This window comes from Scomber scombrus, chromosome 5 (assembly GCF_963691925.1).
Source record: "Scomber scombrus chromosome 5, fScoSco1.1, whole genome shotgun sequence".
In the NCBI taxonomy this organism is placed as follows: Eukaryota; Metazoa; Chordata; class Actinopteri; order Scombriformes; family Scombridae; genus Scomber; species Scomber scombrus.
Genome location: NC_084974.1, coordinates 12,312,557 through 12,333,090, shown reverse-complemented (window position 1 = coordinate 12,333,090; position 20,534 = coordinate 12,312,557). Strand labels below are relative to the sequence as shown.

Here is a 20,534-nt window from a genome sequence, read left to right as displayed (position 1 = left end):
GAGTGAAGCATTTGTGTGAAGTTTTACTGCACAGGGGATTTTTTTTTTGGCTGGCTTCCCTTTTCAGAGAGGCCAGAGGTCAACACCACCTCAGCTGAGACAGCTTGGATAAGTTTCAGGGACTGCCCTGTTTTACTCTGGCATACTGAAGTAACACTGTCCTGTTCTTATAGTTTTCTGCCTCAAACATAAGCAATTTTGAAGATTAGTTAAACCATGCGGTTGACATTTATTAGAGTACCACAGGTCAGCATTTCTGGGTGCAGATTCACAGAGGAAATGAAATGTTCACGCTCTGCTGCATGCATCAGTATGCTCGACCTGGCAGGCGAGTTTCTGCATGTAGCTGAGTGTTTGTACTCGTATTACATTGGTCAGAAAAGTAGGAGGATCCTGCAGCGAGGTAGACTGCAAGAGAGCTGCCAGAACCTTGTAATACAGTGGATTTGCAGGAGTACTCGATGTCCTTGCATTTGTTATTTGTTAGCTGAGTACTGATTAATTTGCATGACGTGATATTGTCAGAAGAGGAGCAGCAGGCGTGTCTGCACTGCAGCGTGGGTGCAAAATTAAACAGTAGGCTACAGCAGTGTTTTCACTTTCATAAACTCGTTTCACGGTTGTCGGACAATGTGGCGCTGACGAGCCACTGTCGCTTTCGATATTGTTGATAAAGAGCATGTGAAGTGAGCTGCTGCTGGTTTTTAATTCAGACATGGAGGAACCTGCATCTCACTCGGACGACAAACCCGCATTGGAGGATTGTTTTGAGAGGACTTTCTCGGCTTTGACCGTGGACAATGTGTACGAGATTGCCAAGCTGATCGGCACCGAGTTGGAGAAGCTCATCGACGGCTACGGCAAGGAAAGCGTCGTGGGTCTGGTGCCTAAAATTGTGAAAGTGCTGGAGCTGCTGGAGAGCTTTGCGTCGAGGAACCACGCACACAAACTGCGGGAGGAAGAGCTGCTGAAGACCTTTGAGACGATACAGCTGCAGCAGCAGAAGAAACGAGAAAGGAAAGAAGGAGGAGAGGAAAGCAATGATAAACATGAAACACGGGTGAGGAACATTATGGTAGCTTTTAATCCTCCCCCTAGTTTGTTGTAAACACCGTATAAACATTGTTATAACTCTGTAACAACGAGTACAACACAGTTACTCTGTGGTGGTGACTGACATATGTAGCGTGTTGTGACAGGCAAGGCCTTACAAATGTGGCGAAAACATGGTAGAAAGAGACGTCTGTGTGGATGTATTCAGGCCACATGGAACTGAAATTACTTACTTTACTCAGATTTGAAGGCCTGAGTCACCTGCGAGGTCACACATGAATGTTTTCTGCTGTTATACCGCTAACTTGAAACAACAGCCATGCTGCTCAGTCAGTGTCGTCAAGGCAACCGTGACATTGTCTGTTTTAAGCGATATTGTTATGAAGCCAAACTCGTTTTTTAATGTATGTTTTATTTAATTGACTGCCAGTGCTGTTAGTTAAGATTTAACGTGTACTGTTATAACTGTTTTTTACCTTATTAATGTTTGGGGGGGAAAGCCATGTCTAAAGCTGCACTGTCGTTTTAGCTTATTTTTACAGATTCCGTGAAGACCCGCCCTATTCTGCCTCTGATTGGCTAGTACTCGTTACCTTCGTCGTTTGGATTGGTTAGATTTAGGCATGAGGAGTGGCAAGAACCAATCAGAGGCAGAGTAGGGCGGGTCTTCGCCGGATGCGGGTGGGAAATATAACGCGGCTTTGGTGCATCGTGACGTTGCTACAGTGGTGGGGGAAATACTAAAGAAACAACACTTTTAGGAATTTTAGTGAACTTAAGTAAGAGGAGGAATACCATCATGTAAAAGTACTCTGTACTGTAGCTAACTGTTATTTTGATTACCGATTATTTTTCTTGATGAATCGATTCGTCAAAGGCAATGGTGAAAAATGTCAATCACAGTTTCTCAAAGCAAGATGCAACCTAAAATGTATTGTTTTGTCCCAACCAACAGTTCACAAACCAAATGAATTGATTAATCGACTAGTAGTTGCAGCTCTACCCTTATGTAGACATATATTATCTGCAGTAAAAATATCCATAATGCAGATTGGCCCATGGCAATATTATTATAGCTGGACAAGTGGTGAAACATTATTAAAAACACATAATAGATGAACAATGATATGATAAATCTCACAGCACCCCTTCCCTATACTCAGGGCACCAACACCCACTGTTGGAAACACTGCATTAGACCAACCAGTGTTGATATAATCATTGCTAAGAGAGTAGGCTACATTGAGAGGAGTGGTCCTGGCATCAGAATTTGATGTTGAGATGTACTGGAACCATTTCAACAAAACATCTGTAGTAACTTAACAAATCGACAGGCCCAACCTGTTTTGCTGAATGCAAGTTCCTAAAGGGGATTTTAACGGCACGGTTACATCACAACTTGTTTAATCTGAAAGTTTAGTATACCTCGTGTCTCTGAGGTTTTGGCTTCTGTTCTTTAAAGCAGGAGCTGCAGCAGAAGGAGCAGCAGTGGAGGAGGAGGTGTGAGGAGCTGCAGGTCCAGGTACAGCAGCTCCAGGAAGACCGGGAGGAGCTACAGAGCCGACTGAAAGGCAGCCATGCACATGAAGGTATGGCTGAGGATTTTCAGTTCAAGGCAAATGTTAAACATGTTGCAAAGTTTTTTAAATTTGGATTGTGTTTAGTAAAATTGCGCAAATCAGCTCAGACGGGAGGCGTTCACTGTTTTAGATTACAAATAGTTTACTGTCCTCATATGAATGTGTCAATCTCACCATAGCAGAGATGTTACTGTTACCACATGAACTTTTCATAAAGCCTCAGGGAATCCTGGATAATCTTTTCCATCTGTGCTGAGTGGACATTCACAACTCAAAATATTGGCCCTGATAGCTGAATGGTTACTGTGCACAATATCGCTGATTAGATTCCAGCCAGTGAACTTGGTTGCATGTTGTACCTACTGTATATCTCTCTTCCCTTGTGTCGGCCACTTCACTGTCCTCTATCCAACAAAGGCAAAAGTTGAAAAAAAAATTGGAAATATTTGTGCCTTGCAAGATTTTAAGATGGCTTTTAATGCCCAGTGCTGGTTATAATAGTTTGAAAATGCCATAGAATGAATAAATGCAAAAATCACAAAAATAGTTGAAAGTACTTGATATTAATCATTTTCAGAAGTACTGTAAACAGCAGGGATCATCCAAACAGACATAGATTTAATTTGATCATGGTACCAGTCCTCTTCATGAATGCAAATGTATGCAAAACACATTAACTGTGAAACAGCATCTCCGCCAATTACGGCACAGATTCAAAGCAGGTGGGTTGCTGTCATATCTGCAGTGTTAACATGAGGCAGAAAGGAGTCAAACTGGTTGTTTCAGTGTTTACAGTGTAATTATTTAGAGAGGTGCAGCAGCATTTGTCTTCACTGTTAGGATAGGACTTTAAAAAAATGATAGTATTTACACTGCGTACATAATAACAAATGTATTTACTGAAGACTCCCAGCATGTAGACATAATCCCCCAGTAATGTGAGCCACAGGGTGGAGTCGCTTTGCTGTCTCCTGTTTTCATGTACTTAAAGGAAAACATCCTGCCTTAATACTTTGTGATTTATCTGACAAGAGGCCATGTTTTAGGTGAGTGTAACCATTTTATCATGTGGTGAATAGGACTGCTACAACAGGCTCCCATGCCTCCTTTGGCTGTAGTGAAGTTAAAATGTGCTGTAGAAGTTTTTAGGGACTACAGTATATGGTTTAACCCTTTACCACCCACTGTATACTGTACTGCCCATAACATGCAAGCACTCTCTATAATCTATATGGTCTGCTATTTACCAGCAAATGTTAAATGAATATGAACATGTAAAATATGTATTGACAGATTTAACTAGTCGTTCTGGTCATTGTTTTATTTTCAAGAAGAAAACCCTGTTGTAAAAAAATGAAACCTTAAACATGTTACAGTCTCAGCATGTACGAAGAAGTCTGGCAGTCCAACAATGGGATGATCAGAAATAGTCCAAATGTTGTAACTAAAGGGGTAAAGACACTCTTTTATTTTAAGTCTAAAGGTTCAGTTCATGCTCAGCAGCCATGAATGGTATTAAACAATGCAATAGATATGATAGCTTATCTGAAAATACAAGCCAGAGATTTTGCCTACAGCTCAGAACAATAGAAGTGATTAGAAAGTTAAATGTGTTATGTTTGCATTCAAAAAATACACGTGAAAAACTCAAGAAAAATGTCCCAGGTAAACAATGTCCTGTTCTAGATATTCCTGATAATCCACAGACCTCACTGTGAACTACTTCTACTTTTACGTCCTGTGTAAGGCATGTGGATAATTCAAATTAACCAGCATGTTGCACAAATTGTTGATTCTGAATTGCTGTGAACGACACAAACAAAATTCTGTTCACCTCCTCATGCTGGGCTGGTGGCGTATGTTTAAATGATTCATGTCTCAAAACCTTGGAACTTATGGATGTAAAAATATGGGATATATATGAAATGGAATAACCCAGGGCAGGGATTTGAATTATTTTCTTTTTTCCACTTGTTTTTTTTGTAATGAGCTCTTTGATAATGTGATCTATAATGAGTACAAGGATAATATGGACTGTGATGAGTACCTTGATAATGGTGCGAGATAGTACAATCTTAATGTCACACAGTACCAATGATGGAGGTTTTATTATTATTCTATTTTATTTTTATTGTCTGAAATAAAATCAAAAAGTACATAAAACTGAAACTATCTGTGTGGCTAGATAATATATGTTTTGTGATTTGACTGAACTGACCCTTTAAGTGTGTAAAACCGTGTAAAATAGATTCAAGTTTCAAGTATTCACACTCTAACAACTGTCTACGTAGTTTCATTTTCTCTGTTGCAATCTTATCTTTTGCCATGTACATAGTTGGAATAGTTGGAGTAGCAACTCTTTTGAGTATTTATATCATGTACAGTCATTATTCCATTTTCGACATTTGTCTTGTGCTTTACTGCATGATAGATTATGCAATGCTACAAATCAGTAAAGTACCTTTATTAGCCATCAGTGAACTACATAATGTAACATAATAATTAGAGCTGCAATGATTTGCCAATTAATCAATTAGTCAGTTGACAGAAAATGAATTGGTAACTATTGGAATTGTGCTTCTGGTAATAAAAGAATAGTTTTGGAAGTTTCTATGAGCAAAAATGCCGAAAAAGAGTTGTTTTCAACCTCTCAAATGTGAGGATTTAATGCTTTTCTTTGTCATGCGATAGTTAACTGAATATCTTTGATGTTTAAACTGTTTTTCGGACAAAACATCTGGACGCGTAACCTTTACAGTCATTTTTCAAATTTTATAGACCAAATAATTAGCCCTAACAATAATAATAATGACATAAATGTTATATAATACTGCTTATCCCATACCTTAGTTTATTAAGAGCTTCAGTCTCAGACAGCAGAGGGGCAGAAAAAGGATTCACAAAGAGGACGTGTGTTTTTCGACTATTGTTTTCTTTATCTTACCCTTTGTGTATTTGTGTGTGCATGTTGGTGCGTGTGTAGACCGAGTCCAGCGGCAGGAGCGAGAGGTGATGCTGAAGCTGAAGGAGGTGGTGGACAAGCAGAGAGATGAGCTGAGAGCCAAAGTCCAGGAGATAACCACCATCTCCAAAGAGGTGGAGGCGGTAAGGAGACACAAAGCCACACAGTGTGAATGACAAAGCTGCTCAAGCACAATAATACATTCCTTAAAAGGCGCAGTGGTATGCAGCACAGCAGCCCTCACATGCATTTATGTGAAATAGTTGGGTGTGACTATTAAACTCAGCTAGTGAGAACCAGGGGGAAGGTTTCTGGACTGGAGAGCAGCTCAGTAGATAAAAATCTGTTATTTCTGCTACTGTGCTTGACACCCATCAACAGAATCTGAACTTTATTGTCTCTTCCATAATACACATTCAGTATACATGGGAATGAAATGCCATTCTCCTCATGTCAGGGTGTTCACATTTAAAAACAGACACATATTTGGAAACAAAAGACACATTTAACACCTTTTAAAACATAAAGCCATAAAAAGAGCAGCTTTACAGTAAAGTGCTGATGTATTTGATGACACACATGATGATAACAGGAATGATATTTATGACTGTAGCTCCAAAGGTTAGTTTCCTGACTTTCCTCACACACACACAATGATGTTTATTATTGCACTGTTAGCAAGTTTTGTAATATTTGTACACGTAGAGCCTTGTAACATACACACATAATTATATGCATCACATGCAGCATCAGAAGAGAAGTTACAGCATGTAAACCACACGGCTAAACACAATGGAGGACAGGAAGTGTGTCAGCTATCAGAGAAAGAGAGAAAAGTGCAGAGATTATTCACATAGTTACTGGTTGAGAATAAAGCTACATTTTAGACAAGTCTGGGCAACTTCTCTGTGTGTGTTTGTGTATGTGTGCCTGCGTGTGTATTTGTTCTTACGTTTGCACGTGTCTGTGTGTGTGCGTATAATATACCACATGATTTGAATACCAGCCATAACTGGGTGTGTATTTGGTAATGCTCTGCTCTTTGCTCCCAGTCAGCTCATGGTCAACTAAACTAGTTTATCTGTTTGCTCAAATGGATGTCAGGAATTGTTTTCATCCTTAAAAATGAATGCTACACTTGTTTTGACATTGCGTTGTTTCATTCTTATTGTCTCTCTCCCACAGACTTTTGGTCTGAATCTCCATAGGTCATTTCACCTCATTTCTCTGTCGCTGTTACTGTCAGCCATATAATAAATACAGATACAGATAGATTGTTTTATTGACAGGACTTGGTTCTGCCCTGATTTATTGGTTGTGGCTTTAATTCTATTTATCACTGTTGGGAAACTTAACTATACTAAGTCTACTCACAATTCATGATTAAACATTGGGCATCTGTGTCTGTGTAGCTTCAGGAGCAGTTGGACCGCTTCATGAAGATGAACGCAGAGCTGCGACACAAGCAGAATGTGATGCAGGCCCAGCTGAAGAGCACCGTGGAGAGAAAGGCCGACATGGAGGCTGACCTCAAAGAGAAGACCAAAGAAATAGAAAACCTCCAAGCACAGCTGGACAAAACCAACAGCAACAGCCCCGTATGCAGAGATTATTACTCTCTATTTATGTTGCTTTTATGTCACATACAAAGAAGTACATCATAGTCTGCTTGACTCATGTATAAATGTTTGCTTGTTAAGGTTGGTTTTTTTAATTCAAAATTATTTTAAATACTTCACATGTGCAAAACAAGCTCTCCCAGCTGCAGGTCAATATAGATCAGGAACTTTTGTTAAGTTTGCTTTCTTTATGGGGTGTTGAATCACAATTTAACTGGGCATCTGTTTATGAAATGAGTGGAGCCAAGGAGCCAGATCTGCACAGGGATTATTTCAGTCCATCTATTGAAATTATGTAAACTCTGCTGCTTCGCTCATTCTAAAATGTTCGGAACAAGAAAATAGTCTTAACTCCAGGTCTACTAAGTAAAATGAAAATGTAAAGCTCTTTCTTCCTCTAACCAACTCACGACATAACACTTGGCTGTTGTTTTGTTGCCGTATAGTTTTGAGTCTTTTCTTTTAGTCTGGGTGAACCTGATGACTCTCTGTTCTCCCATCAGTCCTGTCCAAGTCAGACAGCTCGGGAGTCAACGAAAAAGCCAGCAGTTGATCAGAAGGATCCTGATATACCGTGCTTCACCAAGAAGGAGGTGCGCGACATCATTTTTGAGAGGAATGAGCTTAAAACCAACCTCTTCCTGGTGCAGGAGGAGCTCAGCTATTATCAGAGGTGCGTCAAGTTTCATGATAGTCTGAATAAATTGAGAATTAATGAATTAGTGTAAATGCTCCCATCAGGCTCACAAGGCTGCTTTAGTTAGTTTAAAGGATAAAGTAGCGAAAAGTGAAAGAGAAGCTGGTGGCTCTTAAGGGTGTCGTTGCCAATTTGTTTGTGTTGTGTTGTCTCTGCAGGGAGATCCTGAGTGAGGAGAGGTGTCCAGGCTTCCTTTTAGAAGCCGTGCGCTCTGCCATCAAAAAACGGAGAACGCTCATCAAGGCAAAGATGCTTGGGATTCCCGTGAATGACTGCAGCAGGTCTCACTTACACACAGACAGTCAACACATTGATCATTTCCAAAGAAATATGTTCAGTTCTTTTTGGCAGTCGTTATTACACACAGACTCACTGTGTTTTCACACTTTGATGGTTTTTTTTCCATCTCCAGTGACGAGGAAGACAAGAGCTCTCTGTATGGGCAAACAGAAGTAGACGGCACGGAAGTAGATGGTTCTGACAAACCGGCTGAATCGCGCATTCGAAACCTGTGAGTACAACTTCCACCTGTGCTGCACCGCTCAGACGTCAGCAGTATAAAACATCAATGCTAGTCTGCAAAAAACCACGGATGATGAGTCTCTCTGATCTGTCACCAAAGTTTTTTGCTGGTTGTGGTATGGCAATTTAGCTTCTGCAGTCATTGCTTTGCAGTGAATACATGAAAAATAGGGAGTAGAGGATGGAAAGTCCCAGGAGATAAGATCCGCAGAGACAGAAATCGAATTTACCCTGTAACTTTTGTGCTAAGGAGTCTTTGTCATTGTGACTTTACTTTCATTAAGTAAGAGAATATTATGGTGCATACCTTGTGCATACCATGTGTTATGGGTTTTATATTAGACTTTGAGAGTGACAATAGGGGAAAAAGGTTTTAGACAAACAGTATGTATCATGTTTGCACAGTACACACAAAAGTAAACTGTAGTGTTTCTACCAACTGTGTCTTTTTTTGACCTTTCTACAAATGATGTAATTCAGACAGAAAAAATGAATAATGCATGAGAATATCTGAAATAAAAATGGAATAGAAATAGATTTCACCTCTCATCAAATGCAAAGCAAGAGAAATGGAAAACTAAATGGCCTGAATCATCACTGCTGTAAAAACAGCGGATCTGTGAATCAGAGCATGGTGTTGTCACTCTCTGCTGACACTGTCACTGTCCTGAGATCCCCATCAGTCTCGGGATATATTTAGCTGTAATCCCTCACAGCAGATCTGACCTCCTCTTTACTCCTCTGTCTCCTGCAGCTTTGGTTTCTTGACGCGGTCGGGCAACAGCCGGAGCCCCACTCACATGAGCACCTCCATCTCCAGCTGGGAGATCCTCGGTGACTCGGAGGCCAATGAGGAGCGGGATCAGCGGCCATCCTCCTGAGTCCGGGATCGACCTGAGAGCGCTCGCTGTGAGATTCTGCTAGTTGTGATCCGAAACAAAACACTCTTCTTCCTGTAGTTGCACCTTCTGCCTCAGCTCATGACAGAAACATCTGTTGTAGCTCAGGAAAAAGTTACACTGACTATTGAAATCCCCAACATCACCACACATAAGCACTATAAAAAAAGAGAAAGTGTGAAAGTTTGAATGTTGAAACAAACTGACCTGTATTTGACATAATTCCTTTCATTTCCTCTTCTGGCTTAGTCTCCTTATCTTTTCAAAGAGAACATTCTTCAACTACAGCATATAGCAGCAGTATTAAGAGTAATACTTGGTACAAACTCTCAACTAGTCCGACTCAAGTATTAATACAACAATAATGTTACTCTCTATTATAGGGAAGGTTTTATTGTTAGCCATGTAATTCTGGAAAAATGGGTTTTTACTTATAGATATTTATATAAATCCTCAAATGTTTTAAAACACCAAAGATATTGCAGATATTGTATATACTCTGGTAAAGTGGAAACTGTGTCTATTAAGCACATCTTTGTTCCACAAGAGGTTTATTTTATTTAAAAAAAAAAAATCAACATTTTACCACAAAGTCATCATGAAACTTTTACCTCATGCTGGGGATTTCTAAGATGTGTTTTTACTCATGTATTGTTGATGATCTAAAGCACTTTTATACTCTAGGAGAAAAAAAAACTTTTAGTCATATTATTACGAATCTCTTCCATTTAAGCAGCGAGTGCATTTTAACCCCATAAGCCTTAACTTGCTGCTTGTATTGTTAAAAATATAATAATTTCTTAATTTTCAGTCATCATTAACTGGTGTGTATTTTTTTTTAACTGGTGGTGCCATACATGTGTGTGTGTGTTTATGTCGGCACGCGGGTTCTGTTGGTTACTTAAAAAAGGAAGTTATGTGCTTCCCTGTGGAAATGAGAAAGTGAGTTGTTGTTTTTTTTTTAAAATCCCCACCACGTTTATCTGACAAATGATCATCAAGTCTCCACATTTTCTGAGTGACCCCTCTGTTCCCCCTAAATGTCTGATCATAGCACTACTCAGACGGCTGGTATTGTATTCGTTAAGAGAGGCAATATGTGACCCTCCAATCAGAACATCTCCTACGATATGTTTGCAATCATAAATATTTTTGTAAGCATGTTTTTAATGGAAAGTTTTATGAACATTTTTGATGACAAAACAGATTTAAGATGCCATGTGAGTGGATTTTACTGAAAGTGTGATAGAAACACAAAATGTGGACTTTCTGTAACACTGATATTCAATAAAATCCTTTAAACACAGAACACAATCCAAATAGTCTTTGTAATTTTTTTCTCTATGATTTGAGAAAAAATGCTACACTAGTTGCTGTTGTTGAATGAATTTTTGAATGAATGAATTTCAAAGTTCAAAGTGGTCATGTCTTTGTTCTAACTTTCATGGCTCATAAGGAGTTTCTTCATCATCTGGAAGATTCTGGGAAAGGGGTGAACATCAGGGTTGTGCGTATTGTGTTTGTCCGTGAGTGTGTGCGGCGAGTTTTGTGTGTTAGTGTTCGACCATCTTTAAAAAGCTCTGTGTCTGGCTGAATAGACGGAAGTGGCTCTGACTTCCCCAGGAAATGGGAAGAGGAAACTCGGGGGCTTCGACCTCTCTGACTGCATTAGAGCCACAAGACGACTCACAGGAGAGAGAGAGAGAGAAAGGAGGGGAAGGAGGGAAGGGTGGAGGGCAGACAGAAAGAGAGATACTGACTCTCATTGTGCTCCCTCTGACTGGAAGTTGAGAAGAATGAAAGAAAAGAGAGGAGTCAGGAGCCTATTTGACTTGTACTTGATTGTATTGAAGATCTTCGGTCCCAGGTTTTGGTTTCGGACCGGTGTGGAGATGAAGCCTCTCCTCAGAGCTCTGAGTGCTCTGCTCTGCTGCTCGTTGTCCTCCTCACACACACTGGACCCTGGTGGGAAGAACGTCTGCCACAATCTCAGGTACACTTCAACTTTACCTTACTTACTTTACCTTCGCCCACACCTGTTGTCTTTTTAAAGTTTAATCCAGTGATGAGAGCAGCTACAGCAGCTTGTAACAGAGTTTTACATCCTTGGACCGGTTGAGAAAATCAGGATATAAAAACATTTCCTGGGACAAATTGTAGTGCCTCTAAACAATGTATTTCTCAAGGAGCTACACCTTAAACATAAGTGTAACATTGCTGGACAGCTCGGTGGATGTTTAAATCTTTTCCTCTGCAGTTGATTCCTCTGAGTAGATTAAAGATGTAAAGTCCTCGTTCCTCACGCTAAGTCTCAGATTCAAGTTTGAGGCTAATTTACTTTTTGAATATATTCAGGGATCCGTCCACCCTGGTCTGTTGCACTGGATGGCTTCAAGAAGGAAAAGAGTGCACCATAGGTGAGTGTCACTATTCAAATAATGTAGAAATAATGATTTTACTGCCTCCATGTTTTTCCTGGTGTCTTATCCACTGGTATCCTGTGTTTGTGTGTGTGTGTGTGTGTGAGTAGCTTTGTGTGAGGGCGAGCAGGCCTGCCAGAAGGATGAGCTCTGTGTGTATCCAGGAGTGTGTCGATGCCCACCTGGTTTCTTTGGAGCTCACTGTAAAGGACGTGAGTGATAATAAACAACACAAGCTGTTTGGTCATCTTTGGATTCATGTAACTTTAAAAAATATATATATTTCAACTAGTTTCATGAACACTGTGCAAGTTAGATTGTGTAAAATTGACCATATCATTGGTGCTTTTAGTAAGATTTGTGCAAAATGTTAATGTAAATTATATTTATATAATATGTATATGATTTAGAGCCTGACCGATGCTGGATTTTTGGGGCTGATACAGAAATGTGGGAATATATATAGATATGAATAAACACACATTTTTGCAATTATACCCCAAATGTGGCTATAAAACACTATGACAAAGATATGTAGGGGAAGTGGCAGTATATTTTAAAATTTAACAATAAACTTTATTTCCCAAAATCAGTGCACAGATACAGTAAACGTCATTAGGAATTTCATAATTATGAATAACTAGCCTATAAATAAAAACAAACAAACACACAAATAGAACAATATTTAACTTGCGCATAAATTGCTGCCTATATAACTTAAAAACAATATTTGTGCTTATTGGACAACATATGCAGATACTGATACATTACCAATATATCTGTGATAGCCCAATATCGGCTGTTAAAATCGGCTGACTGATATATTGATCGGGCTTGAATATGATGAGCTCTTGGGCAATTTTTAAAGATAACTTCAAGACATCTGATTTGTTTTTTTCCACCAAGAGTTCAATTAGCAAGTTAAAGAATCTTAAGATGACTCCTGCTCAGAATCTCTGAATATCCAAATATTGTTCATTTCAAAAGTTTAACTGTAAAGTCAACTCAGTGTATGTTCATCGGACACTAAACTGACTGTGATGTCACAAATATTGCTCATAAGTACATGTATTAAACTCAGATTCAATGTGAGCATAGAGAAACTTTCTCCACTCTGCACTGAAGCTCAAACATGTGTATCAGAACAATAACATTTAAGTACAAGCAGAATACTTTTAAGGAAGGGGTCTTTAAAGAACCATTCATGTTATTCCAGTTTGCAATTTTATGATTCATATTAGCAATTTTGATTCAGTCTGTGTCTTTTAATTTTATGTCAGCATATTTTGTGTTATCTGTTTTATGTTAGTTTATTGACTACTTTCTATCCTGGCCAAGAGACTTTTAAAAATGAAGAGCTAAAATACTAAGCCACAAAGACCTGATTGCATTGCAGTCTCGTTCTTTTTCGCACTTGTCTTCTGTATAATGAGTAATTATATCTGAATTGATTTATTTTTCGTTACCAGGTTGTCCTAGAGAGTTTTATGGATCAGACTGTCGCAAGGTGTGCAAGTGCCTCCCACATGGTCGTTGTCACTCTGTCACTGGCGAGTGCATCTGCGACGCCAATCGATGGGGCCCACTGTGCCAAAACACTTGCAAGTGCACCCGCCACGGCCACTGCCACCCCATCCACGGAAACTGCACCTGCAATGAGGGCTGGTGGTCGTCAACCTGCTCCAAGCCATGCCAGTGCGTCTCCGGGGGCTCAGCGGGCCTCGGCTGTGACCAGCTGACAGGCCGGTGCCAATGCAAAATAGGGCACTGGGGGCTTAAATGTCCCGTAGCTTGCAACTGCTACCTGTCACCGTGCAACCAGCGGAGTGGTGTGTGTGAGTGTACGACAGGTTGGTGGGGGCCCACCTGTGACAGGCGATGTAACTGTGACTTTGCGCACAGCAACTGTGACACGGATACAGGGATGTGCCTGTGCCATCCAGGGTACCAGGGGTCCTACTGCAACCAGCTCTGTGAAGCTGGGAAGTACGGCAGCGGGTGTACAAGGAGGTAAGTGTGTGTGTGCAGGTATAAAGGTAGACATGTTTGTTTGTAGACTCACTTGGTGGACTCTAGGGCTGGGCAATATATCGATATTATATCGTTATCGTGATATCGTTTCAGAGTTTGGATATTGTAATATCGTAATACGGCAGAAGTGTTGTCTTTTCCTGCTTTTAAAGGCTGCATTACATTAAAATGATATCATTTTCTGAACTTACAATATTGTTCTATCTGTTCTAATATTTGCCTTTACCCACTTTGTCATTATATCCACATTACTGATGATTATTATCGCCTCTCTCCTCTCTCCTGAACTTAGTTGTGGTCACTGTAAAGACAACCAGCACTGCTCCGTTACTGATGGGGTGTGTGCTGCCTGTGAGCCCGGCTGGAATGGTACACGATGCGACCAGCCGTGCTCGTCTGGTTACTATGGTGACGGCTGTGAGAGGACCTGTCCACGATGTAGGACCAATGAGTCCTGTGACCCAAAAACTGGGACATGTTCGAGGTGTGATCCTGGATGGGCTGGACCCAGGTGTGTATACATGTGTGATGCATACATGAGCACTTTTGACTGTTATTGTTTCTGTCATTCTCAGATATGACGATTTGCTGTTTTTCTTTGACACATATGACAATGTAAACTCAATATCTTTGTTTCGGGCTGTTAATCTTTGAAACAAGCAAATGAACAACATCATAGTGGGCTCTGAGAAATTGTGGGAAAAAAAATACTATTTTTGCACAAATTTTTAGCATTGTATTGGCTAAATGATTAATTGATAATAGTAATAGTAATTAGTTTCAGCCCTAAACTTATATTAACGTTACTTAAAGTAAATCACTTGTACATTTTCCAAGGTACACAAAAAACAGTTTCTCATATGCTCTATTTTTTATTGCAGCGAGTCATCATTTTAGTCTGAGTGAGAGTTGCGTTTAGTCTCTATTTTGAGAAGCATGGAGGAATTTCTGAATCAAGTATTTTAAAAAATGACATTTAAATAATTATAACCTACATAATTTGTTTTAGTAAAATATCGTTTTTATACTTTTCTTAACAGCCAGCAAGAAATAACAAGGGCAAAAGGAGGAAGTGGAAAAGCAATTCTTTCTATCTACATAGTTATTAAAATAATAAATAAATATCAACCCCCTCTATAAAACTTAAATATGTTCCATGACCTGGCTACATACCAAGCTAACCTATACATTTGAGAACATCTGCCATAAGGTATTGGCATATTTATACACTTCTCTGGCAGCTATTGGTTTCTATTCATTTCACCAAAATATGAAAATGAATTGCAAGGACTTGAAACTTACTTCAGAGCAGACAGTCTGTGGTGCTTCAACATGGTTAAGTGTTGTGTTGTGTTGTATATTGGTGTATAATTCCAACATTTGAGTTTTATTATTGTTTTCACTTTTAGAGGATCAAACCCAGAACAGAAAGGATGATTTGGCAGTTTTGTGCATTTGAAAGTTTAACTTGACAGAGTTTTCCTACAAGATGCTGAACACGTGTTCAGCAAAGGAAGGATTATCAAACCAGTAGTTGCCCACAGCTGCATCGCCATGTGATGATAAGATCTCCATCAAGCAAGTTTTAACTGTATGAAAATGACAGCATGTATGGAGGAAAATGGCTTTAACTCTGCAGTATGTTTTGTGATACATGAAGTGTCATGATTATGCAATTTGCAGTGAATGTGCTACTGTGCACAAAATCAGGTGTACAGTCCTTGCAGCCTTTGGTCAGGGTTATAAGTTGGAGCGTAAAAATGCTCCTTGATGATTACTTTGCATTCTTAAAATAGCCAGCCCTCAAGAGCAAGCATGCTTTTGATCCACTCTGCAAAATGAGAGCATTTGTGTGTGACAGAGATGGACAGACAATCATTTGTTTATGTAATGTTCAGTGTGTGACAGATGGTAAGAAAGTGAATGTAGATCATCAAGATGTCCTCATCAGTAACAAAAACATATTTGTGTTCTCGGTCATCGCCTGCCAGGTGTGAGGCCTGCTCTGACAGGACGTACGGAGACGCCTGCAGCTTCCTTTGTAGCCAATGTTTCCATGGTAACTGTCATCACGTGACAGGAAGATGTGTCTGTCAGCCAGGCTTTCAGGGAGAGAGGTGAGCCGGTTGGTCAGACCACAAACTTAATGTTACTCTTTGGATGGGGATATAGTTTCACTGAAAACACACACGCACACCCACACACCCACACACACACACACACACACACACACACACACACACACACACACACACACACACACACACACACACACACACACACACACACACACACACACACACACACACACACACGAGCTGGGATTAATCAATGTGTATTCAATGATTTAACAGAAAAATACAGTTTTAACTGTTTGCTGCTGATCATTCACCAAAAGCAGTCTTCATATAAAAATCACAGAGACTGGAATAGCTTGAAACTGGTAATTTTCACCTATTTGATAGTCAACTAGAAATGAATAAAATCAAATCCAGTGGACAAAACAGTAAGCAAATCAGCGTGTTATGAAAAGTATAATGTAAAATTGATTTTCGTTTCTTGTTGCTCAGCAGCTGACTCTCAAATAACACGTTGGAGCTTCTGTGAACTTGAATAAGAAGTATTTTTGAAACAAGTCAACAGCAACTCACTGTTTGCTTTTTAAAGTTGCAAGCAGTAATGTAGAGAATATGCAATCAGTATCTCTTTTCAAAATCAAACTGTCAAACAAAGGCAAAAATGGCAAAAAGTTTAAGACGTGTAAAACCTCCAGTATGTTCCCTTTAATCTTCTCTGTTTATTTTCTGAGTACTGAAATAGATCATGATCCAGGCTTCATACACAGGCTGCTCTCTTTGCTGCGGTGGTGTAATTACACGATGCTCTGTTTTTCTCCAGTTGTAACAGCAGCTGCCCCGCACTGCAGTTCGGCCTCAACTGTTCCTCTGCCTGCGACTGTGGGGAGGGGGTCATCTGCCACCCGGTCACTGGTGCCTGCCCCAGCAGTACGTCTGACCATCCATCCACATGCATCTGGTTATACCTTTAGTGCAACTTTAAATGTTTCTATTTTTTGATATGTATATACATTTATGTATGTGTGTGTTTGTGTTTTTGTCAGGTGCTCTGCTCGCAGGTATACTGGTTCCTTTGCTCCTGCTGCTCGTAGCTGTAATCTGCTGCTGTCTGTGTTGTGGAGGACGGCCTGCTGATGACAAAGACAGGTCTGTACCTCACTTCCTTCTCGCAATATTATCTCCTCTCAGCATTGTGTGCATGTCCAAACACTACTACGCCTTGAACTGAACTGGATACACTTTGGCCTTCACTACATTGCTGACTTCCATATCAAATTGTTCAGAACAGAGCAGAAACTTATTGTTGTGGCAAACAGGGCCCAGAATCTGGAAGAAGAGTCAAATGTCACATTTTAACTAAACCGTGACTAACAGCACAGGATCTTGTATATCATAGATTGTGATTTGAGGCATGTTGGTGTTAAAGTTAGTAAATGGGGACAGTTTTATGATGTTGCCATTTGTGAAGAGTGAAAATGCCTGCTTTGATTTGGAAATGAATCCATTTATTTAGATGTCTTTGCAGCCTGTTCACTGCATTTATATGAGTGTCAAGATCATGAACACGCTTGGAATATCATCACAAACATCCTCTGTCACATATATTTACATTACATGGGTTTTTATTTTACTTTTGAGACAAGTCAGAGTAATTCAGAAAATGCCACACCTCTACTTCTGCTTATTCTGGTAGTTTAATAGATTCATGTTTTTATCTGTTTACTCTTTTCATCATTTTTGCAAGGCACAGTAAGCTTTTTAAATGAGAAAACAAAGTAAAGTCTCATGAAATGGTGCAACAATTTGTGCCTAGGTGCAATTCTTTCTCTTAAAAGCTACATATCAAAAAAGATAAAAAATGGTATGAATCTCAATGTATTTCAATTATCATGACACTTTAGGTGGTGGAAATACATTCAGTTTCCTGCTATTTTAATTTAGTGAGATTCAACTGTAGGGTAAAAAACCCCCAAAAACATTGTACTCTCCTTTTTTCCAGGGCGGCTGTGGCTGATGGAGGTTGGTCCGTCCGGATGAAATATCACGTCTACAGCGTCCTGGCAAACATCGGCGCTGCTCTCCCCTGTATCTCTAATTGGTCCTCGGGCCTGCCTCGTGTGACTGGTCAGTTTGACAGCACAATAATTACAGTGTAGTACTAGTGTAGTCATTTTTAAAAATGCTTTATTAACCCAAGGAAGGTAGACATAGACTCAGTGATATTTTGATTTTAAATCTTCATTTCTTATTAAGGAATGACTTCATGAATTATGAATTCAAATTGTGATATTTAGGTAACTGTCTGATGAGAAGAGATCAGTTAGTGTAAAGAAGGGTGAAAGTTCAAAGTTCAGTCAATTTTACTCAACCAGTCATGAAGTAAAACAGATATTTCAAGTCAAGCCTATAATTGATCATACAATGACTCTCTTGTTCACCCAGAAAGGTTAGATTGATAAAACACTTATTTGAAGGAGAGAGATCTTCAAGCCAATGAAACTAAAAACACAATATGCTTTCTTTTCCCTTTTCAAACCAACTTAATTTATAGTCATCACAACAAACTGTTAATAAATCATGGCTAATTGCAAATGGAAAGAAATGAAAGAGAGGGCTCCCAGCTTCTGAGAAATGTCTCTTAAAACCTTAAACACAGATTTGACTGACATTTATAATTTATGTCATGCAATCTCTATTTTCATGTCTCACACGCAGTATCTCACCATGACCCGGAGCTGACCTTCAACCACAGTTTCATTGAGCCTCCTTCCTGCGGCTATGTGACTGAGGGTTCGTCCTTCGACACTGATGAGGAAGAGGGAGAGGCGCTCTACTGTGTCCCTCCAAGAGGAGGTAGGAGTAGAGATTCATGTTACTCTACGTTGCCCTCTTCTGGTAGTGAGCAGAACTGCTACAGCTTATTCTGTTGCTTCAGTTCTGTGCTTCGTCTGTGTCTTCTAATGTTGCTGGACTTTTCTCTCTCTTCAACAGACATCCCAGCAGTGGCCAGCGGCGAGTTCCAGGAGATGAGCTCCAAGTGTAACATGTTCTTGGACCCATCAGGCTTCAGTAGTGAGGACATAACCTCACCCTTCAGCATCCCCCGCACCTCCAGCATCGCCAAATCCAAGCGTCCGTCCGTCTCTTTTGCTGAGGGCACCCGCTTCAGCCCCAAAGAGAGACGTGGCTCGGCTCATGACCCCAGCTCTCTCCTTGGACACCCTCGCACCAAATCCAAGCCTGCTAGGGGGGTTTTGGTGCTCTCTGCCCTCCAAAATCAGGGAGGTGCAGCTAGGCCTGGTGAGGAAGATGGGGCTGAGGGTGAGGAGAGGGAAGATGGGGTGGATGAGGAGGCAACAGATAAACAGGAATCAAGCTGTGAGGCAGGGGAACAAGAAGTAGATAGGAACCTAAACACCCCGTCCCGCTCCACCCTGCAGGTCCCTGGGGCATCAGGACGAAGACGGACTATGTCCAACACTGCTGCTCAAAAAGGGAATCAGGTGTCAACATCTACCTCCGACACAAATAAGGTCACTACAGTGTACGTGACGGTGGGTAAGGCGGGTCGGCCCGTATCAAAGGTGGAGTCGAGCACAGAAGGCCCCGTTCAGGCTATGCTACGGCGACTCGGAAGCCTCCAGAGACAAAGGGAGCAGGATCCTGGCAGGCTCAAAGCCAAAACAGCGGAAGGGATCACCAAACCACCCAGGAGGAAGCTGGGAGTTCGGGCGAGTGTGTGGGAGCAGGAAGGGCCTTCTGGAGGAGAGGTTGCCATTTGTAAACCTGTCAGAAGGAAACATGCTTCCCCCAACTCATCTGACACAGCAGGTGCTAACGGCACTGTGTCATTAGAGAGTGGTGCTCCTAAAAGGCCTCTCTCGTCCATTTTGAAAAGCGTGCCAGAGGTGGCTTCAGTGGACTCTAGGTCAGAGCTGAGGGCGGAGGGAGACAGAGGGCAGGGGGACAACCTCAATATGGGACAAAATGAGGGCGGCTACCAGACAATTGGACCAGAAGGGGACGCTGCAAGTCTCACTGAGGTCATTGCCAATGAAGGTGCAGTGGTCAGTGTGAACGATGAACCATGCTATGAAAACGTAATGATTAAACATTCATAACTTTGGACAAACCACGTCATCAGCAGGTCTGATCCAAGTACAACTGTACTGAACTTTTTTAAAAATCATTTTGCAGGTAACACCATTACAGACAAAAAAGGAAAAGCTAAACTACTGTAGTATGTTTTTATGTGACATTTATGCAGTGTTTGTGACCAAAAAATGATCTTCACATTTAGCCTACATTCTAATGAAAGTACAAGAAACACATGACATATTTTAGGTTAAAAGGTAAGTGGGGCAACAAAAAAACCCCCAGAATATCAGGTGTGATATTTGGATAATTTCTCCCAACATATTCCCTTAAAGCGTTTAGTATCGACAGCTGAACAGTAGCAGTAACAGTAAGTAAATGAGAGTTGTTTTTATTTGCTCAGGTGTGGTGTGTAGTATCAGCTGCACACAAACCAGAACAGTCAAATGAGGGCTTGGTCTTTGCCCTCTGTCCGCTTCTTGTGTCAGAAGAGATAGACATGACTGAGAGTGGTGATTCCAAAAAGGCAAGAGCAAGTGGCACAAATATCACTACAGCTGTGTTCTCTATTCAAGCAA

At 40.5% G+C, this 20,534-nt stretch overlaps 2 protein-coding genes across 4 annotated transcripts; both read left to right on the top strand.

The window, feature by feature from the left end:
• Positions 1 to 557: 557 nt before the first annotated feature.
• Positions 558 to 10,635, top strand: rilp (Rab interacting lysosomal protein). 2 transcript variants are annotated; one of them, XM_062418704.1, is made up of 8 exons: positions 558 to 1,060; positions 2,519 to 2,642; positions 5,617 to 5,738; positions 7,008 to 7,193; positions 7,718 to 7,887; positions 8,070 to 8,192; positions 8,324 to 8,422; positions 9,188 to 10,635. In XM_062418704.1, the coding sequence occupies exons 1-8, from the start codon at positions 716 to 718 to the stop codon at positions 9,312 to 9,314; spliced, it is 1,296 nt and encodes a 431-aa protein (XP_062274688.1). In that variant the 5' UTR covers positions 558 to 715; the 3' UTR covers positions 9,315 to 10,635. The 2 variants fall into 2 exon arrangements, with proteins under 2 accessions (XP_062274688.1, XP_062274687.1); XM_062418703.1 differs by having other exon boundaries at positions 2,516 to 2,642.
• A 589-nt stretch (positions 10,636 to 11,224) lies between these two features.
• Positions 11,225 to 20,438, top strand: scarf1 (scavenger receptor class F, member 1). 2 transcript variants are annotated; one of them, XM_062418891.1, is made up of 11 exons: positions 11,225 to 11,325; positions 11,688 to 11,749; positions 11,863 to 11,964; positions 13,222 to 13,762; positions 14,076 to 14,294; positions 15,775 to 15,900; positions 16,682 to 16,788; positions 16,905 to 17,007; positions 17,861 to 17,985; positions 18,577 to 18,714; positions 18,853 to 20,438. In XM_062418891.1, exons 1-11 carry the CDS (start codon positions 11,225 to 11,227, stop codon positions 19,980 to 19,982), a joined length of 2,754 nt encoding a protein of 917 aa, XP_062274875.1. In that variant the 3' UTR covers positions 19,983 to 20,438. The 2 variants fall into 2 exon arrangements, with proteins under 2 accessions (XP_062274875.1, XP_062274874.1); XM_062418890.1 differs by having other exon boundaries at positions 18,577 to 20,438.
• The last annotated feature ends 96 nt before the right edge of the window (positions 20,439 to 20,534 follow it).

Excerpts from the sequence above, each read along its gene's own strand:
- scarf1 (XM_062418890.1), top strand. The coding sequence starts at position 11,225 with ATGAAGCCTCTCCTCAGAGCTCTGAGTGCTCTGCTCTGCTGCTCGTTG. Across the intron at positions 11,965-13,221 it reads TGGAGCTCACTGTAAAGGAC|GTTGTCCTAGAGAGTTTTAT; the intron begins GTGAGTGATAAT and ends TTTCGTTACCAG. Across the intron at positions 15,901-16,681 it reads CCAGGCTTTCAGGGAGAGAG|TTGTAACAGCAGCTGCCCCG; the intron begins GTGAGCCGGTTG and ends GTTTTTCTCCAG.
- rilp (XM_062418703.1), top strand. The coding sequence starts at position 716 with ATGGAGGAACCTGCATCTCACTCGGACGACAAACCCGCATTGGAGGAT. Across the intron at positions 2,643-5,616 it reads AGGCAGCCATGCACATGAAG|ACCGAGTCCAGCGGCAGGAG; the intron begins GTATGGCTGAGG and ends GTGCGTGTGTAG. Across the intron at positions 8,193-8,323 it reads CCCGTGAATGACTGCAGCAG|TGACGAGGAAGACAAGAGCT; the intron begins GTCTCACTTACA and ends TTCCATCTCCAG.